At 39.5% G+C, this 26,138-nt stretch overlaps 1 protein-coding gene across 2 annotated transcripts in view; it reads right to left on the bottom strand.

Annotated features, from left to right (window-relative positions):
* The window catches only part of LOC124611521 (protein SDA1 homolog), a 179,651-nt gene that overhangs the window by 77,099 nt on the left and 76,414 nt on the right, over positions 1-26,138 (bottom strand). For both annotated transcript variants that reach the window (XM_047140253.1, XM_047140252.1), the window contains exons 9-12: positions 6,385-6,483; positions 6,191-6,263; positions 5,244-5,405; positions 5,108-5,166 (exon numbers count right to left, since the gene is read on the bottom strand). In XM_047140253.1, coding sequence (XP_046996209.1) covers positions 5,108-5,166; positions 5,244-5,405; positions 6,191-6,263; positions 6,385-6,483 — 393 coding nt within the window. The remainder of the gene's footprint in view (positions 1-5,107; positions 5,167-5,243; positions 5,406-6,190; positions 6,264-6,384; positions 6,484-26,138) is intronic.

The following is a 26,138-nucleotide window of genomic DNA, read 5'->3' as shown; positions in this document are numbered from 1 at the left end:
AGATAGACACAAAGCCTATGCCTACTACAGTAGTACAAGTTTATATGCCAACTAGCTCTGCAGATGATGAAGAAATAGATGAAATGTATGACGAGATAAAAGAAATTATTCAGGTAGTGAAGGGAGACGAAAATTTAATAGTCATGGGTGACTGGAATTCGTCAGTAGGAAAAGGGAGAGAAGGAAACATAGTAGGTGAATAGGGATTGGGGGGAAGGAATGAGAGAGGAAGCCGCCTTGTAGAATTTTGCACAGAGCCTAACTTAATCATAGCTAACACTTGGTTCAAGAATCATGAAAGAAGGTTGTATTCATGGAAGAAGCCTGGAGATACTAAAAGGTATCAGATAGATTATATAATGGTAAGACAGAGATTTAGGAACCAGGTTTTAAAATGTAAGACATTTTCTGGGGCAGATGTGGATTCTGACCACAATCTATTGGTTATGAACTGCAGATTGAAACTGAAGAAACTGCAAAAAGGTGGGAATTTAAGGAGATGGGACCTGGATAAACTGAAAGAACCAGAGGTTGTAGAGAGTTTCAGGGAGAGCATAAGGGAACAATTGACAGGAATGGGGGAAAGAAATACAGTAGAAGAAGAATGGGTAGCTCTGAGGGATGAAGTAGTGAAGGCAGCAGACGATCAAGTAGGTAAAAAGACGAGGGCTAATAGAAATCCTTGGGTAACAGAAGAAATATTGAATTTAATTGATGAAAGGAGAAAATATAAAAATGCAGTAAATGAAGCAGGCAAAAAGGAATACAAACGTCTCAAAAATGAGATCGACAGGAAGTGCAAAATGGCTAAGCAGGGATGGCTAGAGGACAAATGTAAGGATGTAGAGGCTTGTCACACTAGGGGTAAGATAGATACTGCCTACAGGAAAATTAAAGAGACCTTTGGAGAGAAGATAACCAGTTGTATGAATATCAAGAGCTCAGATGGCAACCCAGTTCTAAGCAAAGAAGGGAAGGCAGAAAGGTGGAAGGAGTATATAGAGGGTTTATACAAGGGCGATGTACTTGAGGACAATATTATGGAAATGGGAGAGGATGTAGATGAAGACGAAATGGGAGATAAGATACTGCGTGAAGAGTTTGATAGAGCACTGAAAGACCTGAGTCGAAACAAGGCCCCGGGAGTAGACAACATTCCATTAGAACTACTGATGGCCTCGGGAGAGCCAGTCATGACAAAACTCTACCATCTGGTGAGCACGATGTATGAGACAGGCCAAATACCCTCAGACTTCAAGAAGAATGTAATAATTCCAATCCCAAAGAAAGCAGGTGTTGACAGATGTGAAAATTACCGAACTATCAGTTTAATAAGTCATAGCTGCAAAATACTAACGCGAATTCTTTACAGACGAATGGAAAAACTGGTAGAAGCCGACCTCGGGGAAGATCAGTTTGGATTCCGTAGAAATGTTGGAACACGTGAGGCAATACTGACCTTACGACTTATCTTAGAAGAAAGATTAAGAAAAGGCAAACCTACATTTCTAGCATTTGTAGACTTAGAGAAAGCTTTTGACAATGTTAACTGGAATACTCTCTTTCAAATTCTGAAGGTGGCAGGGGTAAAATACAGGGAGCGAAAGGCTATTTACAATTTGTACAGAAACCAGATGGCAGTTATAAGAGTCGGGGGGCATGAAAGGGAAGCAGTGGTTGGGAAAGGAGTGAGACAGGGTTGTAGCCTTTCCCCGATGTTATTCAATCTGTATATTGAGCAAGCAGTAAAGGAAACAAAAGAAAAATTCGGAGTAGGTATTAAAATTCATGGAGAAGAAGTAAAAACTTTGAGGTTTGCCGATGACATTGCAATTCTGTCAGAGACAGCAAAGGACTTGGAAGAGCAGTTGAACGGAATGGACAATGTCTTGAAAGGAGGATATAAGATGAATATCAACAAAAGCAAAACGAGGATAATGGAATGTAGTCAAATTAAGTCGGGTGATGCTGAGGGAATTAGATTAGGAAATGAGACACTTAAAGTAGTAAAGGAGTTTTGCTATTTAGGGAGTAAAATAACCGATGATGGTCGAAGTAGAGAGGATATAAAATGTAGACTGGCAATGGCAAGGAAAGCGTTTCTCAAGAAGAGAAATTTGTTAACATCGAGTATAGATTTAAGTATCAGGAAGTCGTTTCTGAAAGTATTTGTATGGAGTGTAGCCATGTATGGAAGTGAAACATGGACGATAACTAGTTTGGACAAGAAGAGAATAGAAGCTTTCGAAATGTGGTGCTACAGAAGAATGCTGAAGATAAGGTGGGTAGATCACGTAACTAATGAGGAGGTATTGAATAGGGTGGGGGAGAAGAGAAGTTTGTGGCACAACTTGACTAGAAGAAGGGATCGGTTGGTAGGACATGTTTTGAGACATCGAGGGATCACAAATTTAGCATTGGAGGGCACCGTGGAGGGTAAAAATCGTAGAGGGAGACCAAGAGATGAATACAGTAAGCAGATTCAGAAGGATGTAGGTTGCAGTAGGTACTGGGAGATGAAGATGCTTGCACAGGATAGAGTAGCATGGAGAGCTGCATCAAACCAGTCTCAGGACTGAAGACCACAACAACAACAAAGTTTCAGTGGGCAGAATTCCAAGAGTATCTCTGGAAAACCATGTATTCCGGGTGAGACAGCTATTGGAGGCATTTAATTCTTGGTAACAGAGCTATCCATTCTGGACTTATCAATTTTTGGAAGTTTCTGTTCTATGATCACTTTTTAATTTGTGGTACACAGGATAAGCCAATAGTTGTTCAATCTCCTCACTCTCTTCCATGGAGTTTGTAACAACCGTAGCATTTTCCTTATCCACTTTGGTCACCACAATGCTTTTATTTCCCTTGAAGTCAGCACCGATACGTTCCTTTCTGGAGGTTTGGTTATGTTTCATGGTCAGCATTCTGTGTAGTTGTGAGTGTACTGTGTTGGAGCTAAGTGAATTTGATTGTAGGCAATTGTTGGTGCTTGTATGGAGGATACTTCTGTAATCAAGGTAGCTGAAGTGTTTGATGTTTCAGGATGCATAATATCGAGGATTTATACCGCATACAGGTGAAACAGAAAAACATCACCTGCTAAGTGACAATGTGGATGAAAGAGTGCTTGGAGTGATAGTGACAGACAGTCATTGAAAAGAACTGTGGGAGATAAAAAGAAGACAACAGCTGCAAAAGTCAGTGCAGAACTGAATTTTGCAAAAGAACCCTGCCAGTACCTAAACAATATGAAGGGAGCTCAATAATCTGGGAATTGCAGAGCTAGCTGGGAATCCAAAACCACACACATCAGTTATGCAAATGCTCATAACAGGAAAACATGGGCTGAAGCAATAAAACCTGGCCTACAGAGCAAAGGAAGAATGTTATTTGGTTGGATGAGTCACGTTTCGCACTGTTTCCAACTTCTCACTGAGTTTACATTTCAAGAGTGAAACATGGCAGAGGTTCGGTGATGATTTAAGCAGCCATGTTGTGGTATTGCACGGACCCCATGGTTGCTCTGCAAGGTGGCATTATTGTCAAGGATTGTATGACCATCTTGGCAGATCTGATCCATCTAATGGTATAACGTTTGTTTCCCAATCGTGATACTGTGTTCCAAGATGACAGGACCCCTTGGCCACACAGCTTGCACCATCGAGAACTGTGGTTTACTTTGGAGAGAAAAGTTTGTGATTGCTATCCAGCTCCATCATCACTACCTGAACTCGCCACTATTTTCTCTTGGAAACCATACAGGATCTGTATTTAACCATTCTAAGATGACTGGACACTGATTTGAATGTCAACGGATTTCCTGTACTGTATTAGGTATGGTGAAGTGTTGAGTTTTTGGTGTTTCCATATTTTTGTTGAACACCAGTACGTAATTTTTTTAAGTGCATTATTTATTGAATGACCCTCATATTGGTTTTTGAGATATCTGCTTGTACACAAAATAATTAATTTTATGATAAAGAAAATTCTACAGTGGAACACACCTCTCTGAAGCAGCAGCAGATGCACTGTCTGCTTTGGTGAGTGTCCTTAAATTAGAAAAAAAGAGCAGTTGCTTGAAAGTGAAATTCTTGGTACTATTATGGTGATATCTCAGTCAGTTGAGTAGTTGCTTACCCTTATTTTTATGGAAAAACTTGGAAGAAGTGAGGGGGCAGAGAGGGAGGGAGGGAGGGGGAGTGGGAGTGAGAGGGGGAGAGAGAGAGGGAGAGAGATTATTGTTTAAGGACCCTGTAATTATATAAATTAGTGAAATTTAACAATGAACTGCTACGAATGAATAAAAAAGGAGGTAAACAAATGAAAAGTTTAAATGCTGTCTGCTGCAACTAACACTATAATAAGGCTGATTCTAAAATCAAACTTAAAGAGTGAATACAAGTTTGCACAGCTAATAGGGAAAAAGGAAAGAAGTATGAAAGCCTGAAATCTGTTACCAGTGGCTACATGAATGACAGTACTGAATACATTTTTAATACTTGCAAGGTTATATTAAAATACAATCCACAAGAACAACAGTTGAGTAGTTGCTTACCCTTATTTTTATGGAAAAACTTGGAAGAAGTGAGGGGGCAGAGAGGGAGGGAGGGAGGGGGAGTGGGAGTGAGAGGGGGAGAGAGATAAGTTAACCTTCACTCAAATTTCTGTTTTCATTTTACGTGTTCTTCTTCTTTTTTGTCATTTTATGTTGAGTAATAAACAGCATCCATCTAATACAATTGCGTAGGCTTCCTCAGCCAGTCAGTCGACATAAAAGTTTTCTGGGTATGGTATTGCGTCATATTGTATAAAACTACAATATGACGCGGGTACCATACTTAGAAAACTTTTATGTCCAGGGTTCAACTAGATGATGATACAAAGGTACCTACTTGATGCTATTAACCACAAAATCATAGCACAACAACCTCTTAGCAAGTATGGTCTTTCATCTTCATTTGCCATTATAGCCTACAAGTTTTAACTCGTGTATGCCCATTTAAGGTTAGTTATGAACAAAAACCTCAACACAAATGAAGTGCTGTGATTTCTGAGATGTACATTTTACAAGTTATCTTGTTGATCCTTCATCAATTCATATACTTACATCAGGAGGTACTAACTCATGCGAAGCTTGTGCAGCAAACTGTAGCATCTTCGTCACCTCTGTAACAACAATGGAAGGTAAATGTCTATGCAGAAATGAAAGTTAATTTGTATAAAATGTGTTTTAACAGACTAACCCCTTTGGTGAGGTTGCATAAACCTCTGAATATATGGATAAAAATTGAAAAGGAACAGTTGGTGCAGTCCTATTAGTCTTGATATTACATCAAGTGTCATAAGTTTTACCTCAAACCTTTCATTGGTTGTCTCTATTTGCCGGAAAAGTTTCTCTGCAAAATCTGAAAACAGAAAAAAATTTAATCTATTAGCAATATTTTACACTATACAAGCAATAATGTTCTGACAGAATTACAAAACAGATCACTGCACTTTTTCCTGTTCTTATAGACTCTTCTACCATGAGGGAGTATTACGGCTATAAATGGTATATTGAAGCATGTAAGAAGAAGGAAGTGTCTTCACAAAATCAATTTGAGTAATGTGAAATACAGACACTGAAATTAAATGCGCCTTCACTAACTGGAAATTAGTAGAGTTAATTTTTTACAGATATTTACCACGACATACAGCCAAATTGTTTTGGTCCGAGAAGAATTATCAAAAAGATTTACAACAAAAGTAGTCGATTAGCGGGGAGGGAGGAAGAGAGAGAGAGAGAGAGAGAGAGAGAGAGAGAGAGAGAGAGAACTTGTGCAGGGATGGTTATAAAAATGTGGTCAAATTGTTGATCCATAGAGTTGGTAATTATCACTTATTCACCAGGGGGAAAAAACACATTAGATGCAGCGTGGAAGGCTAAGTCACTCAAAGCTTTGGATCAAACAGAGGGTGTAAGGAAGTCTATACAGTCTATACATATCTCTCACTTCTCTCCCCACTCAACACCTACACGTTTCATGGGACAGTTATGCAGAATAAAATAAATGAACCAAGTTAGGAAAATGATTGATATCCATAACAACTACTTACAACAATTAATGCAGTGGATGTCTGCAAAGTTTAATTCAAAGCAATACTACAAAATGAATATTTTTTTGAGAAAAAAGTATTATCCTATACAAACCTTGGGGATCATGTACTAGATGCAGAGCTGAGAAATTAAATGCAGGCACAGCACCTTTCTTCTTTTTACTCTTCTGCAAGAAATATTTTGAGCCACATAATTACATAACACAGAAATTCAATACATTCATACAGCTTCCAAATAACTTAAAACATCAATCCAGAGTTACCAAATAACAGAAAACCCAAACTTACCACAATCAGCTGCTTTACTTTCTTAAGTTGTTTCTCTCTTTTCCTGCTCTTTTTATTCACACGATTTGCCATGATAACGTCTTTGGCTGATATTTCATTCTGTAAAATTAAAATGTCACAAGTATGAGATACTAAAAACCAAACTAAGATCAAATTATTTCATGTGCTGCCAATTTTAATCAACTGCTTTTCTTCATAATACCTTATGAAAAATACCTTACGAAAAATTCATCAATCATAATACATTATCATATCCAAGGCTCATCGCAGTAGTAAAAGAGGTGCAGATGATGAACAGATTGAAAAAACATATAGTGAGATTAAAGAAATTATTCAGTTTCTTACGGAGATGAAAATTTAATTTTGATAAGTGATTGGAATATGACAGTAGGAAAGGGAATAACTGGGCAAGTCACCTGGTAAATTTTGCACAGAGCACAACTTCATTATTGACAACAGTTGGTGAGAGAATCATGAAAGAAGATTATATACATGGAAGCAGGATGGAGGCATGAAAGTTTCAGATTTCGATACCAGATTTAAAACATCAAAGTATTTCCATGATCAGATGTGGATTATGCTCATAATTTATTGGTTATGAACTCCAGATCAAAACTGAAGGTAGCAAATGAAAGAGCCTGGACAAGTTGAAAGAACTAGTGATTGTTGAGAGCTTCAAAGGAAGCATAAGGCAACTATTGACTGAAACAGGCAAGAAATACAATAGAAGATGACTGGGTAGCTTTGAAAGATGAAATGGTGAAGGCAACTGACTATAAAATAGCCAACAAATAAAATTTAGTACAAATCTTTTTATAACACACAAGATTTTGAATTTAACTGTTGAAAGGTGAAATATAAAAATGAATAAAATGAATTAGGCAAAATAGGATACACACACAAAGAAGGAGATTAGGAGTAACTGAAAAGGGTAAAACAGGAATGGCTTGAGGAGAAATGCAAAGCTGTAGAAGCACGCATGACTAGGGGTAGATAGATGCTACCTTTAAGAAAATTAAAGAAACTTTTGGAGAAAAGAGAAGTAGCTACACGAATATCAAGAGCTCATGTTGTAAGCTAGTACTAAGCAAACAAAGGAAGACTGAATGTTGGACGAAATATATAGAAGGTGTGAGGCTACAGCTATGTTTAATAAACTATGGACGTATGGGTAAACCAGCTATACCCTTGGCTATGTTCAGATAGATTCAGGTAATATTATTTAAGGTATCATTATGATTCTGGGTTTGTTTGTGGGTTATTTTATGTTTGAGGCACTTCCGGAGTGTTGTGAGGCAACGAAAGACTTCCATTTGAAGTGCTGACTTCATCATCAGCAATTCCTCAGAGTCTGCAGCACTGTGAAGCCCCTCCATGGTGAAGTTCCATGGCTTGGGCTTCACAGCAGTTTAAGAAGTTCTCTGTGTGAATGTTATTAGACAAAAAGGAGACAGTCAAGTTAGAACTCTTATTTTGTAAGTCAAGCATTTAAATTCTATAAACATTTACGTTGTAAACTGGAAAATAAATCCAAACTTTGTTCTGCTAATGGAACTTTTTACTTTGTGGTAGAAGTTGCATTACATGTAGAACATCTGACAATAGCAAAGGTTCCAACTGACATACACAAAATTCACTTCAAGACTGTTGGAAACCTTGCAAAACTGTTGGAACCCTTGCAAAGGGCTATATAGCAGAAAGAGACTTTAAGACAATATTACAGAAAAGAAAAAGCATGTAAATGAAGATGAGATGGGAGATATGAAACTGGGGGAAGAAACTTGGAGAACACTAAAAGACCTAAGTCAAAGCATCACACCTGGAGTAGAAGAAATTCCCTCAGAATTAATGAGATTGTTTGAAGCGCCAGCCATGATAAAACTAGTCCATGTGTTATCCAACCAATACGAGATAGCCGAAAAACAAGACCTCAAGAAGAGTCTAATAATCCCAATTCCAAACAAGCCAGGCGTTAATATTAGCAAACCAACTGTTTCATCAGTCATGGTTGCAAAATACTACCACAAATTATTTACAGAAGAATACAAAAATAGGTAGAAGCCAAGAACAGGGAACATCAGTTTGGATTCGGGAGAGAGATATAGAAACAAGCACGGCAATTCTGACCCTGGACTTATCTTAGTTGATAGACTGAAGAAAGGCCAATCTACATTCATAGAACCAAACAATGGAAAATCCAGGATGGAACGTAACAATATTGCAAGAAGGAAAGTTGCCACTCACCATATAACGGAGATGCTGAGTCGCAGATACGCACAAAAAAAGATCTTCACACTTAAAGCTTTCGGCCAATGACCTTTGCCAACAATAGACACACATACACACACAAACACTCATGCAAATGCAACACACCGCAGTCCATCACTGTTGTTCTCAACCGCAAAGATTACCTGGCGGAAGGACTCCGTCAGCTGTCAGATACTTCCACCTACAAACCTTGCCATGGTGACCCCATTCCAATAATCCAGCAGGATCTACAGTCACTATTCAAATCCTTAGGCCCATCCCAGGACCTCTCCCCAGAGTCCATCTCTCTACTTACCCCTACCATTCCACACACTCCTACCTTCTACATGCTTCCTAAAGTCCATAAACCTAACCACCCGGAATGCCCCATTGTGGCCGGTTACTGTGCCCCCACTGAGAGAATCGCTGCTCTCGTAGACCAACACCTTCAACCTATTACCCGGGACCTAACTTCCTATATAAAAGATACTAACAATTTCCTTCACTGACTCTCCACAGTTCCTGTCCCTTTACCACAAGGTGCCCTGCTCGTCACTATTGATGCCACCACCCTATACACTATCATTCCTAATGCCAGTGGCTTTCCGCTATTGAACACTACCTTTCCAAATGCCCAATTATGGATTCTGAACCAACAATCTCCTTCCTAGTCGCCATGACCAACTACATCCTTACCCACAATTACTTCTCCTTTGAAGGCATTATCTACAAACAAATCCGGGGTACGGCTATGGGCACCCGCAAGGCACCATCCTATGCCAACCTATTCATGGGCCATCTTGAGGAATTCTTCCTAAACACCCAGAATCCTAAACCCCTCACTTGGTTCAGATTCACTGATGACTTCATTGCTATCTGGATCGAAGGTGAGGACATCCTACCCACATTCCTCCAGAACCTCAACAACTTCTCCCCCATTTGCTTCTCCTGGTTCAACTCAACCCAACAAGCCACATTCCTAGATGTTGACATCCACCTCGAAGATGGCTACATCAGTGCCTCCGATCATATCAAACCTACTAAACACCAGCAATTCCTCCACTTCGACAGCTGCCACCCATTCCATACCAAGAAGTCCCTTCCGGATAGCCTAGCCACCTGTGGTCATCGCATCTGCAGTGATGAACAGTCCCTCTCGAAATATACTGAGGGTCTCACTGAAGCCTTCACTGACCGTAATTATTCTCCCAACCTTGTACAGAAACAAATCTCCCATACCTTATCTTTCCAGTCTCCCACAACCTCCCACATCCGGTCACAGAGGAGCATTCCCATTGTAACTCAGTACCACCCAGGACTGGAGCAACTGACTTACATTCTCCGTCAGGGTTTCGATTACCTCTCGTCGTGCCTTAAATGAGAAATGTCCTGCCCACTTTCCTTTCCACCCCTCCCACAGTGGTATTCCGCCATCCACCGAACCTACACAATATACTCATCCATCCTTACACAACCCTTGCTCCCAATCCCTTACCTCATGGTTCATACCCCTGTAGTAGAAAAATGGTTCAAATGGCTCTGAGCACTATGGGACTTAACCTTGTAGTAGACCTAGATGCAAGACCTGTCCCATACATCCTCCCACCACCACCTACTCCAGTCCGGTCACTAACATCACCTATCCGATCAAAGGCAGGGGTACCTGTGAAACCAGTCATTTGGCGTACAAGCTAAGCTGCAACCATTGTGCTGCATTCTATGTGGACAAGACAACCAACAAGCTGTCTGTCCGCATGAATGGCCACCGACAAACTTTGGCCAAGAAACAAATGAACCACCCTGTTGCTGAACAAGCTGCCAAACATGATATCCTTTATTTCAATGACAGCTTCACAGCCTGTGCCATATGGATACTTCTCACCAACACCAGCTTTTCTGAATTGCGCAGATGGGGAACTTTCCCTACAATACATCTTACATTCTCGTAACCCTCCTGGCCTCAACCTTCATTAGTCGCTATCCTCATCCATCCAGCCTCTTTCCTGCTCCCATTCTAGCACTACACAGCCGTCATTCCAACACCACACCCAGTCTTCCCCCACCACCCCTCTCTCTCTATTTCTCTCCTTTTCTGCTACTTCCTTGCACCTCTCCCCTGCCCGCCGCCCAACCTGCAGCACTTCACTGTCCACTATCCCCACCATACTATCCCTCCCCCTCCACACCCCAGCCTCCTCCTTTCCCCCACCCAGTCACTACTCCCATCATGCACTGGTGCTGCTGCTAGCAGGGTGGTTTCAGTTGCCTGAGACTGCAGTTCTGCGTGAGTTGCGTTTGTGTGAGTGTGTGCGTGCGTATGTGTGTGTATTGTTTCAAAGGCCAATAGCTGAAAGCTTCAAGTGTGAAAATCTTTTTGTTGTGCCTTCCTGTGACTCAGCATCTCCACTATATGGTGAGTGACAACTTTCCTTGTCACTACATTTATAGAATTTATATAGTTAGACAAAACTTTTGACAATGCTGTCTGAAATACACTCTCTGAAATTTTCAAGGTAATTGGAATACAATATAAGAAGAAAAGAGTTACCTATGCCTTGTACAGAAAACAGACTGCTGTTACAAGAGTTGAGTGGCAAGAATTAAATGCAGCAGTTGAGGAAGGAGTAAGACTGAGTTTCAGCCAATCTCCAATGCTGTTTAGTCTGTACATTGAGCAAGCACTAATTGAGCCCAAAGAGAAATTTGGAAAGAGAATTAAAAGTTCAAGGAGAAGAAATAAACACTTTAAGGTTTGCGAACAGCATTGTAATTCCGTCAAACACAGCAAAGAACTCAAGAGCTCCGCTGAACGGGATGGAATGTGTCTTGGAAAGAGGTTATATGATGAACATCAGGGAAAGTAAAACAAGAGTAATGGAGTGTAGTAAAATTAAATAATAATTAAACAAACAGGCCTGTGTGCAAATTTCTTTTAATTGGAGTGACCAATTTCAATCCTTAAGGATAATCTGCAGACTCCAGAATGGCAGGTGGACTCCACGGAGCAGGCTGCGCCCATCCATGACGCTGAACATCCTGCTCCATGGACTCCACCTGTCGTTGTGGAGTCTGAAGATGAGTCTTAATGATTGAAACTGGTCACTTCGATTAAAAGAAATTTGCAATCAAGACTGTTTTTAATTACCATAGTAATATAAGATCACTGATAATTTTTTCAAAATTTTAAAATTAAATAAGTTGATGCTGATGGAATTAGATTAGTGAAGGAGACATTAAAGGTAACACTCCGAGCGCAGCAACAGCGGCGGGCGACAGTCGACAGAGACAGGTGTTGCCCGTGACAGCCACATGTTATTGCTGTACCCAGCAACAGATTCTACAGTGTGTCGTTCGAATTCGAAGACGACGGTTGTCTGTAAAAACATTTCGACAATGAAATTGTGCGTTTACTTTTTGAGGAGGAGGAGGAAGATGATGATTTGTTTTTGTAACAATATTTAAAGAGGAGACGGCCTGTTAACTCAATGTTCAAGGAACGATGCAAGGAAGGTTTCTACGCGTTAGGAAAACATTTACGAAGTGATGAAGAAAAATTTAGATTTTATTGCAGATTAATTAAAAAACAATTTTATTTTATTTTGAATTTAATTCGTGAAGAATTACAACCAAGAACTACAAGAGATGTGATTACAGTCGAAGAAAAATTATTCTTAATGTTAAGGTATTGTATTTGTATTGTCTTGTATCATATTTTCAATCAGTAGGCTCTTGAGGTGAGTATGCATACATGGCAACGGAAATGGTGGAAACAAAAGGCTTTGAAATTATGTAATCAGGAGTGCTTGTAGTCTGACTTCAGTAATTTGAGTGACAAGAACTAGAGTTAAATAAGACTTCGGTATTGAACTGCTGAATAGAAGAATCAGGATTCTCAGCTGCCATCATTTGATAATTAATCAGGATGTTAAAAATTTCTTGCTTTGCTTTAAGTTTGTAAATCTGTGGTAGCGAGCCCACAAAATCTCCGACGTGATGGAAAATGAATGTAATTTAATATCATGTTTTTGTGCTATTTTATTTAACAATGTCTGGCGACTGTCATCCCTCTTTTTTAAGTAATTGAGAATGGTATCGTCTTTTTTGTTTCGGCGTTGTCGTTTAGTATTAGTAGCCTCAGTACTTGTGGTAGGTTGGCAGTCTGTAAGAGTTTCATTTGCAGCTCGTTCCTCATTTACCTCCCTGTAAGTGACAATACTCTCACCCCCAGATTGCTCAGCAGTATCAGCTCCGTCTACCCTGTCTTTCACCACGTTAGTGCCACAGTTCTATGCTGAGATACGGTCTCAAGAAACTCAACTGTTTATATATTGTCCATTTAGAGTTCTTAGGTGCAGCAGATCCTGTTCCTGATTTGTTGTTGCGCTTGAATCTATTGTATGAGTCTTTAATGTGTTTCCACCGTCTTTTACAATCCTCACCTGTAACGAAAATTATGACATGCATCTTAATGTTAACATTCAAATACTAATCACAGTTTCTTATGTATGTCATGTACATTTACAAAACACATATTGTCTATATAAATAATGATAAGGAATTCTTTTTTCCATTTTTTACAGATTCATTGGCACAGGAGAAATGTTTAAGTCTTTGTTGGATGCCTATCGCATATCAGACGGTTATATTTCCTGGACCATTAGGAAAGTTTTGAACGTATTGAGAACAAAACTGATGCCAACAGGCTTGCCCTCGCCAAATGAAAATGCTTTTAAGCACGTTGAACAAGATTTCCGGAAGATATGGAATATACCAAACTGTGTGGGTAGTATTGATGGCAAACATGTGCGCATAAAAGCACCAAAAAACAGTGGATCTCTATTTTTTTTTTTTTCAACTATAAAAATTGCTTTTCCATTGTTCTGCTTGCAATACTTGACGTCAATTACAAATTCATTGTTGTAGATGTTGGCTCTTATGGCAAAGGAGGTGACAGCCATATTTTTCAAAAATCCGAGATGAGGAAAAAGATTGCAACAAACAATTTTAATTTCCCTGCATCTAAATGCCTTCCCAACAAATATTTTAATGCCGCACTTCATAATTGGCGATGAAGCATTTGCACTTAGTGATTTTGTGATGAAGCCATACTCTCGAAGAGTTGCACGACTGGATCGGTAAAAAGAAATTTTTAGCTACCATTTGTGTCGTGCTCGTTGAGTAGTATAAAATGCCTCTGGGTTACTGTCTCAAGTATTTAGAGTGTTTTATACACCAATTGCAATTTTACCAGAATCAGTTGATGATCTGATTATAACAGCTTGTTGCCAACATAATATTCTGCGAGACGCTTATCGTGACGCTCAACCAATTCCCTCCTATCAATGTGAAACACCGACTCAGTCAACAAGTATGATAGAATTGGTGCATAACAGAAGTTTTACAGTGTTGGATTTGAGGTGAGAGATAAGTTTAAACAGTTTTTTTGTAGTACACAGGGCGGAGTACCATGGCAAGATAATGCTGTAAATAATGATAATTTTTATTGAGTTCCTTCCCTACATCTTTCCACATATTGCCTTTCACAAGTGTATTTTTGTTTGGATCTAATTTGACGTCTTATAGCTGGAGGTTAACACAGACCAAATTGATCAGTTTTTCGTCTTCTTCGAGAGTAAAATCCATATTTACGCTCGGTGACACGCGACACTACTGGTCTGGGGGCAGCAGTGTCTCCCGGCGCGTGCGTGACAGGTACAGGCATGACGTGCAGCGCAACACTTGTTGCGCCCTGTGAATGAGCTCACATAAGAAATAATAGAAATCAGTAGTGTCGCTTTCACTGGGGGACACTTCTCTCTGTCACCCGTCTCTGTCGAGTGTCGCTGTCGCTGCACTCGGAATGTTACCTTAAAAGTATTGGACGACCTTTGTTATTTGGTGTGCAAGACAAATGGCAAAGGCCAAAGTACAAATGATGTAAAATGTAGGCTGGTAGTAACTATAAAAGTTTCTTGGAAAAAAATGAGTCAAAGTTTTTTCTGAGGGTATTTGTATGGACAACAGTCTTTCATGGAAGTGAAACATGGATGATAAGCAGTTCAGACAAGATGAGAATAGAATTTCTTGGAAACTGGTTTTACTGAATCAAATTGGTGAGAAAAGAAAGCTTATCCACGGACTTATACTAGGCCCTGTCTTTTTACGTACTTGATCGGCTGCTGCCTTAACTATTTCACCTCTCAAAGCTACCCATTCTTTTTATACTGTATTTCTTTACCCCATTCTTGTCAATCTTTCCCTAATGCTCTCGCTGAAACTCACGCCAACCTTTGGTTCTTTCAGTTTATCCAGGTCCCATCTCCTTAAATTCCCACCTTTTTGTAGTTTCTTCAGTTTTAATCTACAGTTCATAACCAATAGATTGTGGTCAGAGTCCACATCTGCCCCTGGAAATGTCTTACAATTTAAAACCTAGTTCCTAAATCTCTCTATTACCATTATATAATCTATCTGAAACCTTTTAGTACCTCCAGGGTTCTTCCATGTATACAACCTTCTTTCATGATTCTTGAACCAAGTGTTAGCTGTGATTAAGTTATGCTCTGTGCAAAATTCTACCAGGCGGCTTCCTCTTTCATTCCTTACCCCCATTCCGTATTCACCTACTACGTTTCCTTCTCTTCCTTTTCCTACTATCAAATTACAGTCACCCATGACTATTAAATTTTCACCTCCCTTCACTACCTGAATAATTTCTTTTATCTCATTATACATTTCATCAATTTCTTCATCCTCTGCAGAGCTAGTTGGCATATAAACTTGTACTTCTGTAGTAGGCGTGAGCTTTGTGTCTATCTTGGCCACAATAATGCGTTCACTATGCTGTTTGTAGTAGCTTACCCGCACTCCTATTTTTTTATTCATTATTAAACCTACTCCAGCAATACCCCTATTTGATATTGTATTTATAACCCTGTATTCACCTGACCAAAAGTCTTGTTCCTCCTGCCACCAAACTTCACTAATTCCCACTATATCTAACTTTAACCTATCCATTTCCCTTTTTAAATTTTCTAACCTACTTGCCTGATTAAGGGATCTGACATTCCACGCTCTGATCCGTAGAACGCCAGTTTTATTTCTCCTGATAACGACGTCCTCCTAAGTAGTCCCCACCCGGAGATCCAAATGGGGGACTATTTTACCTCCGGAATATTTTATGAGATTGAAAGTGTTGTTGTTGTTGTTGTTGTGGTCTTCCATCCAGTGACTGGTTTGATGTTTCACTTCCATACATGGCTACACTCCATACAAATACTTTCAGAAATGACTCTTCTTCAGAAACGCTTTCCTTGCCATTGCCAGTCTACATTTTATATCCTCTCTACTTTGAACATCATCAGTTATTTTGCTCAAAGTTCTTATTTCTTCTCCATGGATTTTAATACCTACTCTGAACTTTTCTTTTACTGTTTGCTCAATATACAGATTAAATAGCATCGGGGAGAGGCTACAACCCTGTCTCACTCCCTTCCCAACCACTGCTACCCTTTTATGTCCCTCGACTCATAACTGCCATCTGGTTTCTGTACAAATTGTAAATACCCTTTAGCTCCCTGTATTTTACCCCTGCCACCTTCAGAAATTTGAAAGAGAGTATTCAAGCCAACATTGTCAAAAGCCTTCTCCAAGTCTACAAATGCTAGAGATGTAGGTTTGTCTTTCCTTAATCTATCTTTTATGATAAGTTGTAGGGTCGGTATTGCCTCACGTGTTCCAACATTTCTATGGAATACAAACTGATCTTCCCCGAGGTTGGCTTTTACCAGTTTTCCCATTCGTCCATACAGAATTGATGTTAGTATTTTGCAGCCATGACTTAGTTCGGTAATTTTCACATCTTTCAACACCTGATTTCTTTGGGATTGGAATTATTATATTCTTCTTGAAGTCTGAGGGTATTTCGCCTGTCTCATACATCTTGCTCACCAGATGGTAGAGTTTTGTCAGGGCTGGCTCTCCCAAGGCTGTCAGTAGTTCTATGGGATGTTGTCTACTCCCAGGGACTTGTTTCGACTCAGGTCTTCCAGTGCTCTGTCAAACTCTTCACGCAGTATCATATCTCCCATTTCATCTTCATCTACAGCCTCTTCCATTTCCATAATATTGTCCTCAAGTACATCGCCCTTGTATAGACCATCTATATACTGCTTCCACCTTTCTGTTTTCCCTTCTTTGCTTAGAACTGGGTTTCCATCTGAGCTCCTGATATTCATACAAGTGGTTCTCTTTTCTCCCAAGGCCTCTTTAATTTTTCTGTAAGCAATATCTCTCTTACCCCTAGTGAGATATGCCTCTACATCCTTAAATTTGTCCTCTAGCCATCCCTGCTCAGCCATTTTGCACTTCCTGTCAATCTTATTTTTGAGACATTTGTATTCCTTTTTGCCTGTTTCTTTTACAGCATTTTTATATTTGCTCCTTTCATCAATTAAATACAATATATCTTCTGTTACCCAAAGATTTCTAGTAGCCCTTGTCTTTTTGCCTACTTGATTTTCTGCTGCCTTCACTATTTCACCCCTCAAAACTATCTATTCTTGTTCTACTGTATTTCTTTCCCCCATTCCTGTTAATCATTCCCTAATGCTCTCCCAGAAACTCTCTACAACCTCTGGTTCTGTTGGTTTAAACAGGTCCCATCTCCTTAAATTCCTGCCTTTTTGCAGTTTCTTCAGTTTTAGCCTACAGTTCACAACCAATAGGTTGTGGTCAGAGTCCACATCTGCCCCTGGAAATGTCTTACAATTTAAAACCTGGCTCCTAAATCTCTGTCTTACCATTATATAATCTATCTGAAACCTTCCAGTGTCTCCAGGCCTCTTCCATGTATACAACCTTCTTTCATGATTCTTGAACCAAGTGTTAGCTATGACTAAGTTATGCTCTCTGCTAAATTCTACCAGGCACCTTCCTCTTCCATTTCATACCCCCAGTCCATATTCACCTACATTTCCTTCTCTTCCTTTTCCTACTATCAAATTCCAGTCACCCATGACTATTAAATTTTCGTCTCCCTTCAATATCTGAATAATTTCTTTTATATCACCATGCATTTCTTCAATTTCTTTGTCATCTGCAGAGCTAGTTGGCATATAAACTTGTACCACTGTAGTAGGCATGGGCTTCGTGTCTATCTTGGCCACAATAATGCGTTCACTATGCTGTTTGTAGTAGCTTACCCCACTCCTATTTTTTATTCATTATTAAACCTACTCCTGCATTACGCCTATGTGATTTTGTATTTATAACCCTGTATTCACCTGAGCGAAAGTCTTGTTCCTCCTGCCACCGAACTTCACTAATTCCCACTATATCTAACTTTAAGCTATCCATTTCCCTTTTTAAATTTTCTAACCTACCTGCCCGATTAACGGATCTGACATTTCACGCTCCGATCCGTAGAACGCTAGTTTTCTTCCTCCTGATAACGACGTCCTCCTGAGTAGTCCCCGTCTCCCTTCACTATCTGAATAATTTTTTTTTTACCTCATCATTCATTTCTTCACTTCCTTCGTCGTCTGCAGAGTTAGTTGGCATATAAGCTTGTACTACTGTTGGAGGTGTTGGCTTCATGTCTATCTTGGCTACAATAATACGTTCACTATGCTGTTCGTAGTAGCTTCTGTATTCACCTGAGCAGAAGTTTTGTTCCTCCTGCCACCCAACTTCACTCATTCCCACTATATCTAACTTTAACCTATCCATTTCCCTTTTTAAATTTTCTAACCTACCTACCCGATTAAGGGATCTGACATTCCACGCTCCGGTCTGTAGAATGCCAGTTTTCTTTCTCCTGATAATGATGTCCTCCTGAGTAGTCCCCACCTGAAGATCTGAATGAGGGACTATTTTACCTCTGGAATATTTTACCCAAGAGGACGTCATCTTCACTTAACCATACAGTAAAGTTGCATGCCCTCAGGGAAATTATGGCTGTAGTTTCCCCTTGCTTTCAGCCATCCGCAGTACCAGCACAGCAAGGCTGTTTTGGTTAATGTTACAAGGCAAGATCGGTCAATCATCAAGACTGTTGCCCCTGCAACTAGTGAAAAGGCTGCTGCCCCTCTTCAGGAACCACGTGTTTGTCTGGCCTCTCAACTGATGCCCCTCCATTGTGGTTGCACCTACAGTGTGGCTATCTGTATCGCTGAGGCACACAAGCCTCCCCACCAGCTGCAAAGCCCACAGGAGCAAGGCGGGGGGGGTGGGGTTAATGGTTAATTTAACAATATATGGTTGAAACGATGGAATTCTGGTTAAGAAAGCTTTACGTTGTTTGAGGAGATAAGTGATCTTTTTCCCAGCTAATCCACAAAATCTTCAGTGAAGAGGATCCGAGCATGGTGAAGAAGATTATCCCCTTGGACTGAATAGCAGAGCCAGCTCTATAAGGTAAATATATATGTGCCTGTATTACCCAGAAGGTATTAGCTAACAAATCGAATCTACCAAAATCCTAGGCTATTCCAGGAGGATGTATGAAAGTGGTAAGTCTGACATCTCCCTATGAGCACTAAGCACAAGATATATGTCAACTGTTTTGGTCAGGACATAGTGGACGTGAGAAAAAAAGATGTAAATAAGTGAAGAAGGGAAGATTTGGGAGAAATTGCAAGAAATACTGAAGAAATACATGTAATAAGGGGCAACAACAGTAAATGATTACGGAACAACAAGGCCTAAGAAGATGATATTTGAGAGCTTTTTGTAAGAAAAGGAAAAAAACCTCCCAAAGGTAAATGATACATAGTGCAGTTGACTGCAATAACAGGGTCCACTGCTACAATATTGTGGATGTGTGAGGAAATGTGAATACGAAGCATGCACCTAAGTTTTGCACTGCAAAATGGAAGAAGTCTTGGTGAGTTTAGAGACGAAGGTTAATGAGTTAGCAGTAGCCAACATACATCGTATCGTTCGATCCACAAGGCACACTGTCTACAGCTTTCAGCAGTCACAAGACACCGAGCAGTCATCAGCAGCAGCTTGGTATAGTTGTTCAATATGACGAGCTGCAATGCAGTCACAGTTGAAACCAAGCATGCTGTTTCGTTTGTGGATGGGCTGTGGTTATTACTATTTAAAGCACTATTTTTTTGTGTTGTGGAAAAGGAGACTAGAATAACTAGCTAGTAATGTTGTGTAGCAAGCAAATAAGACTTATTAGTAATTAGCAGCATGATATTAACATATTCATGTGTGGACCAGGAAAATGGGCAAGGTAGCACAAGGAATAAATATGAAGATTATTTGCGAAATTGGAGGAGATGTGTATGACCCAAGAGGATAGTATCAATAAGGAAATAAAAGACAGTAATGATAAGACTAGTAACAAACTCTCACTAGTATGAGACAGTAAAGGTAAGATTAGTAATGAGCTATAATAAATTCAGGACAGTATAATTAACTTACAAAGAAATAACAATGAATTAAGAGCTGAGTTTAAACTTAACATTCAAGAAGGTTGCAAGGTTCTGCAGTCAGATCTTGAAAACATGGTGGGTAGTAAACTCATTGCTTTGAAAGAAGAGATACATGTGGAAATTGTACGGCATTGTGTCTTAGTAAGTAAGGAAAAACACGAACATATTAAAGAACAGCATATCAACATAAATAGAGTCTGTAAGTTTATGGAAAAGGAATGAAAAATTATGAAGGATCAAATCACAGAAGCAACAGGACATACTAAATTATTAGACCAGAGAAATGAAAATGGGGACACTACTTGTTTACGTAAGATGAGTACTGATTTGGAGGAAAGGGTACAGGTGTTGGTAGATCAAAAATTTCAAGAGAAAGCAGAAAATTTGAGGATTGTCAAACTTTCTGGGGAAGAGGCTACTCAACAGAACAACGATTTTAAACAGTTATGGGATACATTGGCTAAAACATAACTTAAGAAAGTCAGTACATGGGACAATCTACTGTCACTAGTACACTGTTGGAAGAATAGCAATCTATATAAGCATTTTCCAGAATTCAAATCTTATGGTGATGTACACGCTACTTGCTTCTTAAGGGTATTTTCGAGATCTTTACTGCCTAAGTGGGAAGATTAAAAAAAGATAGACTTTGCTTTAAGTTATTTGATGAGTGATACTGCAGGGTGGAGAAATACTCACTCACAAGAATCCGCATCTTGGGCTGACTTCCAAGAAAAATTTAAACAGGAGTATTGGTCTCAAGGCATACAGAAGAAACTAACCTTAGAACTGCTTGAGCCTAAATATTATAATAGGTCATGGGGCAGCTTTAAGAAGCACATAGAGTGGAACCTCACTCGATCGAAATACTTCACAATCCCTTAGAAAAAGTACATTTAGCAAACGTATTAGTCAGAAGACTACCCTATTACGTTTGTAAAGAGATTTTATGGAGAGGATGGACAACAGTAAATGAATTGTTCTCCTTGTAGAAAGTTTAGGTACAATGAATAGTGAGAAAGAGAATAATAATCACAGTGCTATAAATAGTGATAGTAACCGAATAAATAATAAATTCCAGGAAAGGAGAGAGGCAAATTTTTGTCAAGTTACAAAGTCTGCCTATGGCAAGAATAAACAACATAACAGAAGGTCAAGAAATGACAACCCCCAACATCTGTTAATTTGCCAATGAATAACAACAATCCACCACTACAAGCACTTGTATCATCATAAGCTACAGTAGTAGTAGGATGCTGCTGCTGTTGTTGCTGCATCTGGAAGGCATTCAACATCGCGGTCATCAATGCATTAGGAAACAGAGAATGTCCTGGAGAGGGGACCAGGATTCAGGACACCTGTCGATGTAAGATTTGGCCCATATGTTGACACAGCCCACAGCATTGACAAAAACAATAACCATGATGGAATTGTTATTAGAGGAAGAATAGCAGCATGAGACTGATACAAATAGTAAACCTATAGTAACAGGAGACATGAATAACCATAAAATTGATGTCCACATAGATGATTAGATGATGATTAGTGTTTTAGGGCGCACAACAGCGAGGTTATCAGCGCCCGATGTCCACATAAATTGAAGCAGCAAAATTTCACTTGAGTCAGAATCTTTGCTAGAGATATTAAAACAAAGAGCAGCATATCCCACACTTCCAGTGACTGAATTGTACATTTTCGGCATTAGTGGGGCAAAAGCAAAGCAAATAAAACAAGACGTATTATTAACTATAAGCAATTTTGCTTTTATGCAAACCATTTTAGTTGTACCACATATGAACATATAATTGTTACTTGGTACTGACTAGCTTCTAGCATACAGAGTAATATTACACTTTGCTATGAAAGAGTTAAGATGTAAATTTAATAACAATACCTATATAATACTATTATGAGCCAAAAGTTTGTGGATGGGAAGAATTGTTCAGATGGCTCTGAGCACTATGGGACTTAACATCTGAGGTCACCAGTCCCCTAGAACTTAGAACTACTTAAACCTAACTAACGTAAGGACATCACACACACCCATGCTCGAGGCAGGATTCGAACCTGCGAATGTAGCGGTCACATGGTTCCAGACTGAAGCGCCTAGAAGCGCTCAGACACACCGGCCGGCTGGAAGAACTGTGAAATACGTTTAATCACCACATTGAAAATGACACAATCAGAGAATCCAGCCAGTTCCCAAGAGGTATTCCAACTACAGGTTAAAATGAAAACTTACGAGTCAGATTTGTTAACTAATTCTCAGCAAGAAGATTTGTATGAGATATTGATACAATATGACAAAGTATTTTCAGATAAACCAGGAATACCGGGAGATTATGTACGTAATTTTAAGATAAGGAAGAGACTCTCTCTCTCTCTCTCTCTCTCTCTCTCTCTCTCTCTCTCTCTCTCTCTCTCTCTCCCCCTCTCTCCTTTTTTTTTATCCCCAAACCGCACCCACTGCCCTTGAGAATACACCCAGCAGTACAAGAAGACGTAGATAAAATTATTGAAAATAATAGTGTGGAATGTAGCCTTAGAGTTTACCATAAGCCAATACTGGTGGTATGTAAAGATACAGCAGTATTCCATTGGGTACTCCTTGAATATTAAACAAATATACAGAAACGGTAAGAGACAGACTGGTTAGTACTGACGAAATTTTAGCAAAATTCGTACAATTGTGATATTTTAGTTCGACGCACCTCACGAGGTACTCACAGGTGAAACTTGATGAAGCTTCTAGGAAACTTACAACTTTTTGTTTTGTGTGAAGGTAAGTCCTACCAGTTTAAGGTTTTGCCTTTTTCTCTAAACATTTCAGTATCAGTATTCATTAGAGCTTTAGATGCATTGTCAGGAAAGGAACTCTTACAAGATCGGATGACATACCGTTGGTATTCAAAACTTGGGAGGAACATTGTGCTCTACTGACAAGAACCTTGGATAGGTTCTACACAAAAGACCTTACGATTAAGTTATCTAAGTCAGTTTTGGCAGGGAAGAATGAAAACTGTTAGGACATCTGGTAGGGACAAATGAAATAAAGCAGATTCAGAGCCGATTCATGGAATCAAAGATTGTCCAGAACCCCAGAATATAAGACAAATCCACTGTAATATTCGTGGTCAACCTATGAATGATCCAACATCTTACGCAAAGATTGAAACGGCTTTAGGGAGACGAGGAATCAGAAGCTTTTAACAACATTAAATCAGCATTAGCGAACACACCTATTTTGAAACATCAGTGTATGGAAAAGCCATTTAAATTTAGTACTGATGCTTCAGAATATGGAGCGGCTTGTGAGCTATTCCAAGGTGAAAGGGGTCCTATTACAGGAGAACATAATACACTAAGGCTTACCAGTACAGCTTTGACCAAACATGAATTGAATAATATGACAACAGAGAAAGAGTTATTAGCTTCAGTCTGGAGCATACCAAGTTTCAAACTTTGTATGGGGATCCAAAATAGTGGTGTATACTATCATCAAGCTGTAGGATTTCTCATGGAAAGTCGTTTATTACAAAGCAGACTGTTACAGTAGGTATTATTGTTACAAGAGTACCAGATCGAAATAAATTACATAAAGGGTTCAAAAAATGTGCTTCCTGGTGCCCTATCACATCTTCCATTGGAAATGGATGATATGGTAACAACGGTAGGTTCTGGGGTTACTTGAAATATAAATTTTTTAACATTAACAATATTACGAAAAGGAAAGTTGCTAATCACCATATAGCGGAGATGCTGAGTCATGTATAGGTACAACAAAAAGACTCTGACAATTAAAGCTTTCGGCCGTTGGCCTTCATCAACAATAGATGACAGAGACATGTACACACATACACACACTCACACAAACGCAACTCACACACACGAGAGCAGTGTCAGGCAAATGAAACCACACTACGAGCAGCAGCACCAGTGCATGATGGGAGTGGTGAAGGTTGAGATCAGGAGGGTTACGGGAACGCAGGATGTATTGCAAGGAAAGTTACCACCTGTGCAATTCAGAAAAGCTGGTGTCAGTGGGAAGGATCCATGTGGTACAGGCTGTGAAGCAGTCATTGAAATGAAAGATATCATGCTTGGCAGTGAGTTCAGCAACAGGGTGGTCCACTTGTTTCTTGGCTCCAGTTTTTCGGTGGCCATTCATGTGGATCGACAGCTTGTTGGTCATCATGCCTACATAGAATGCAGCACAGTGGTTGCAGCTTAGCTTGTAGATTACATGACTGGTTTCACAGGTAACCATGCCTTTGACGGGATAGATGATGTTAGTGACCAGACTGGAGTAGGTGGTAGTGGGAGGATGTATGGAACAGGTCTTGCATCAAGATCTATTACAGGGATGTGAGCCATGAGGTAAGGGATTGGGCGCAGGGGTAGTGTAAGGATGGACGAGTATACTGTGTAGGTTCAGTGGACAGTGGAATACCACTGTGGGTGGGGCTGGAAGGACAGTGGGCATGAAATTTAACCCTCCCGGCCTCAACCTTCATTAGTCACGGTCCTCACCCATCCAGCCACTTCCCTGTTCCCATTCCAGCACTACACATCCGTCATTCCACCATCACATCCAGTCTTTTTATTTCTCCCCTCCCCTCCCTGCCCCAGCCTCCTCCTTACCCCCACCCAGACACAACTCTCATCATGCACTGATGCTGTAGCTCACAACGTGGTCTCAGTTGCCTGAGACTGCAGTCATGTGTGTGTGTGTGTGTGTGTGTGTGTGTGTGTGTGTGTGTGTTGTGTTTGTGTGAGTGTGTGCAAGTGTGTGTATGTGTGAGTCTTTTTGTAGTGCCTATCTGTGACTCAGCGTCTTTGTTACACAAACAAAGGTACAGAATTTAGCCTTCCACATAAAGAAGGATATGGCTAAAGATCTACATTTTAAAGATGAGTGGTTGGTGACTGAACAATGTTTAATCATGGACAATAAAACATCAGAATGGATGATTCATAAAGATGTGTTATTCTGGAAAACGAAGAGAATAAAGTTCAAATTGAAACTATGTATACCTGTCAACAGTAGAATTAGACCTCATTACGTTTATTCACAAGAGTTATGGACACTTTGGAGTATGGAAGTGCATAAAGCATCTGGTAAAATTTTTATTATTTTAGGGACTTAAGGAGAAAAGTATTAACAATAATAAGAACCTGTGAAGCATGCCGAAAAATGAGGGAAGAAAATTGAACTATAGTACGTAAGTTATATCCTATAATATCTAAGGGAATTCATGACCTTTCTGCAGCAGAATTTTTTGGTCAACTTCCAGCAGAGAGGAATGCAGAAACATATATATTTGTGCTAGTATAGTGCTGGTACAAACATGTGAAGCTTTACACTACCAAACATGGAAATGCTTATACAATAATTCACTGTTTGAGAGAATACATCATAGATATGCGAAAACCACACAGGTTACTATGGTCCACAATTTATCAGTCAAGCATTTAAAGAATTTTTAGCGTGGGAACAGGTACAACATATAGTTGTTTCTGAATATTGCCCACAATGTAATAATCCCTGTGAACAAATAATGAAGGAGATTTCATGTCTTTGTAGGGCATATTGTTCCACAAAACAAAGATCTTGTGAACAGTTTGTTGCTGAATTTCTGGTACGGATAAATGAATTACCACACATGACAACATGATTATTACCTGTAGAGGTAATAATAAACCTTTCGTAGAACTGTTGTTAAAAATGATTAGTTGGTCTAAGGGGAAGAATTAATGTGCAACAATGTCTGCAGTGACTGAACAACATCACTGAGGTGCTGGAATTTAAAATTGTTGATTTAGTTTTAATACATGATTATCACTTAAAACCTAATATTGAAAGAGAGATAAGTATTTTTTTTTTCCTAAATAGGTGGGACCATACTGAGTTAATAGCGTGCCACATCCTAAAGCACTATTTTTAGAAGAGCCAGAACACGATAAAGAAATGGGATCATATAATGAAGAAATGGTGAAACGATTTCAGCGTTTAGAGTAAGTATATAGAATAATCAAGATAAAAGTAATTACCAAGAAGTT

This window comes from Schistocerca americana, chromosome 1 (genome assembly GCF_021461395.2).
Source record: "Schistocerca americana isolate TAMUIC-IGC-003095 chromosome 1, iqSchAmer2.1, whole genome shotgun sequence".
Lineage (NCBI taxonomy): Eukaryota > Metazoa > Arthropoda > Insecta > Orthoptera > Acrididae > Schistocerca > Schistocerca americana.
The sequence above is the reverse complement of the archived record's forward strand: the minus strand, read 5'-3'. Positions and strand labels throughout refer to the sequence as shown.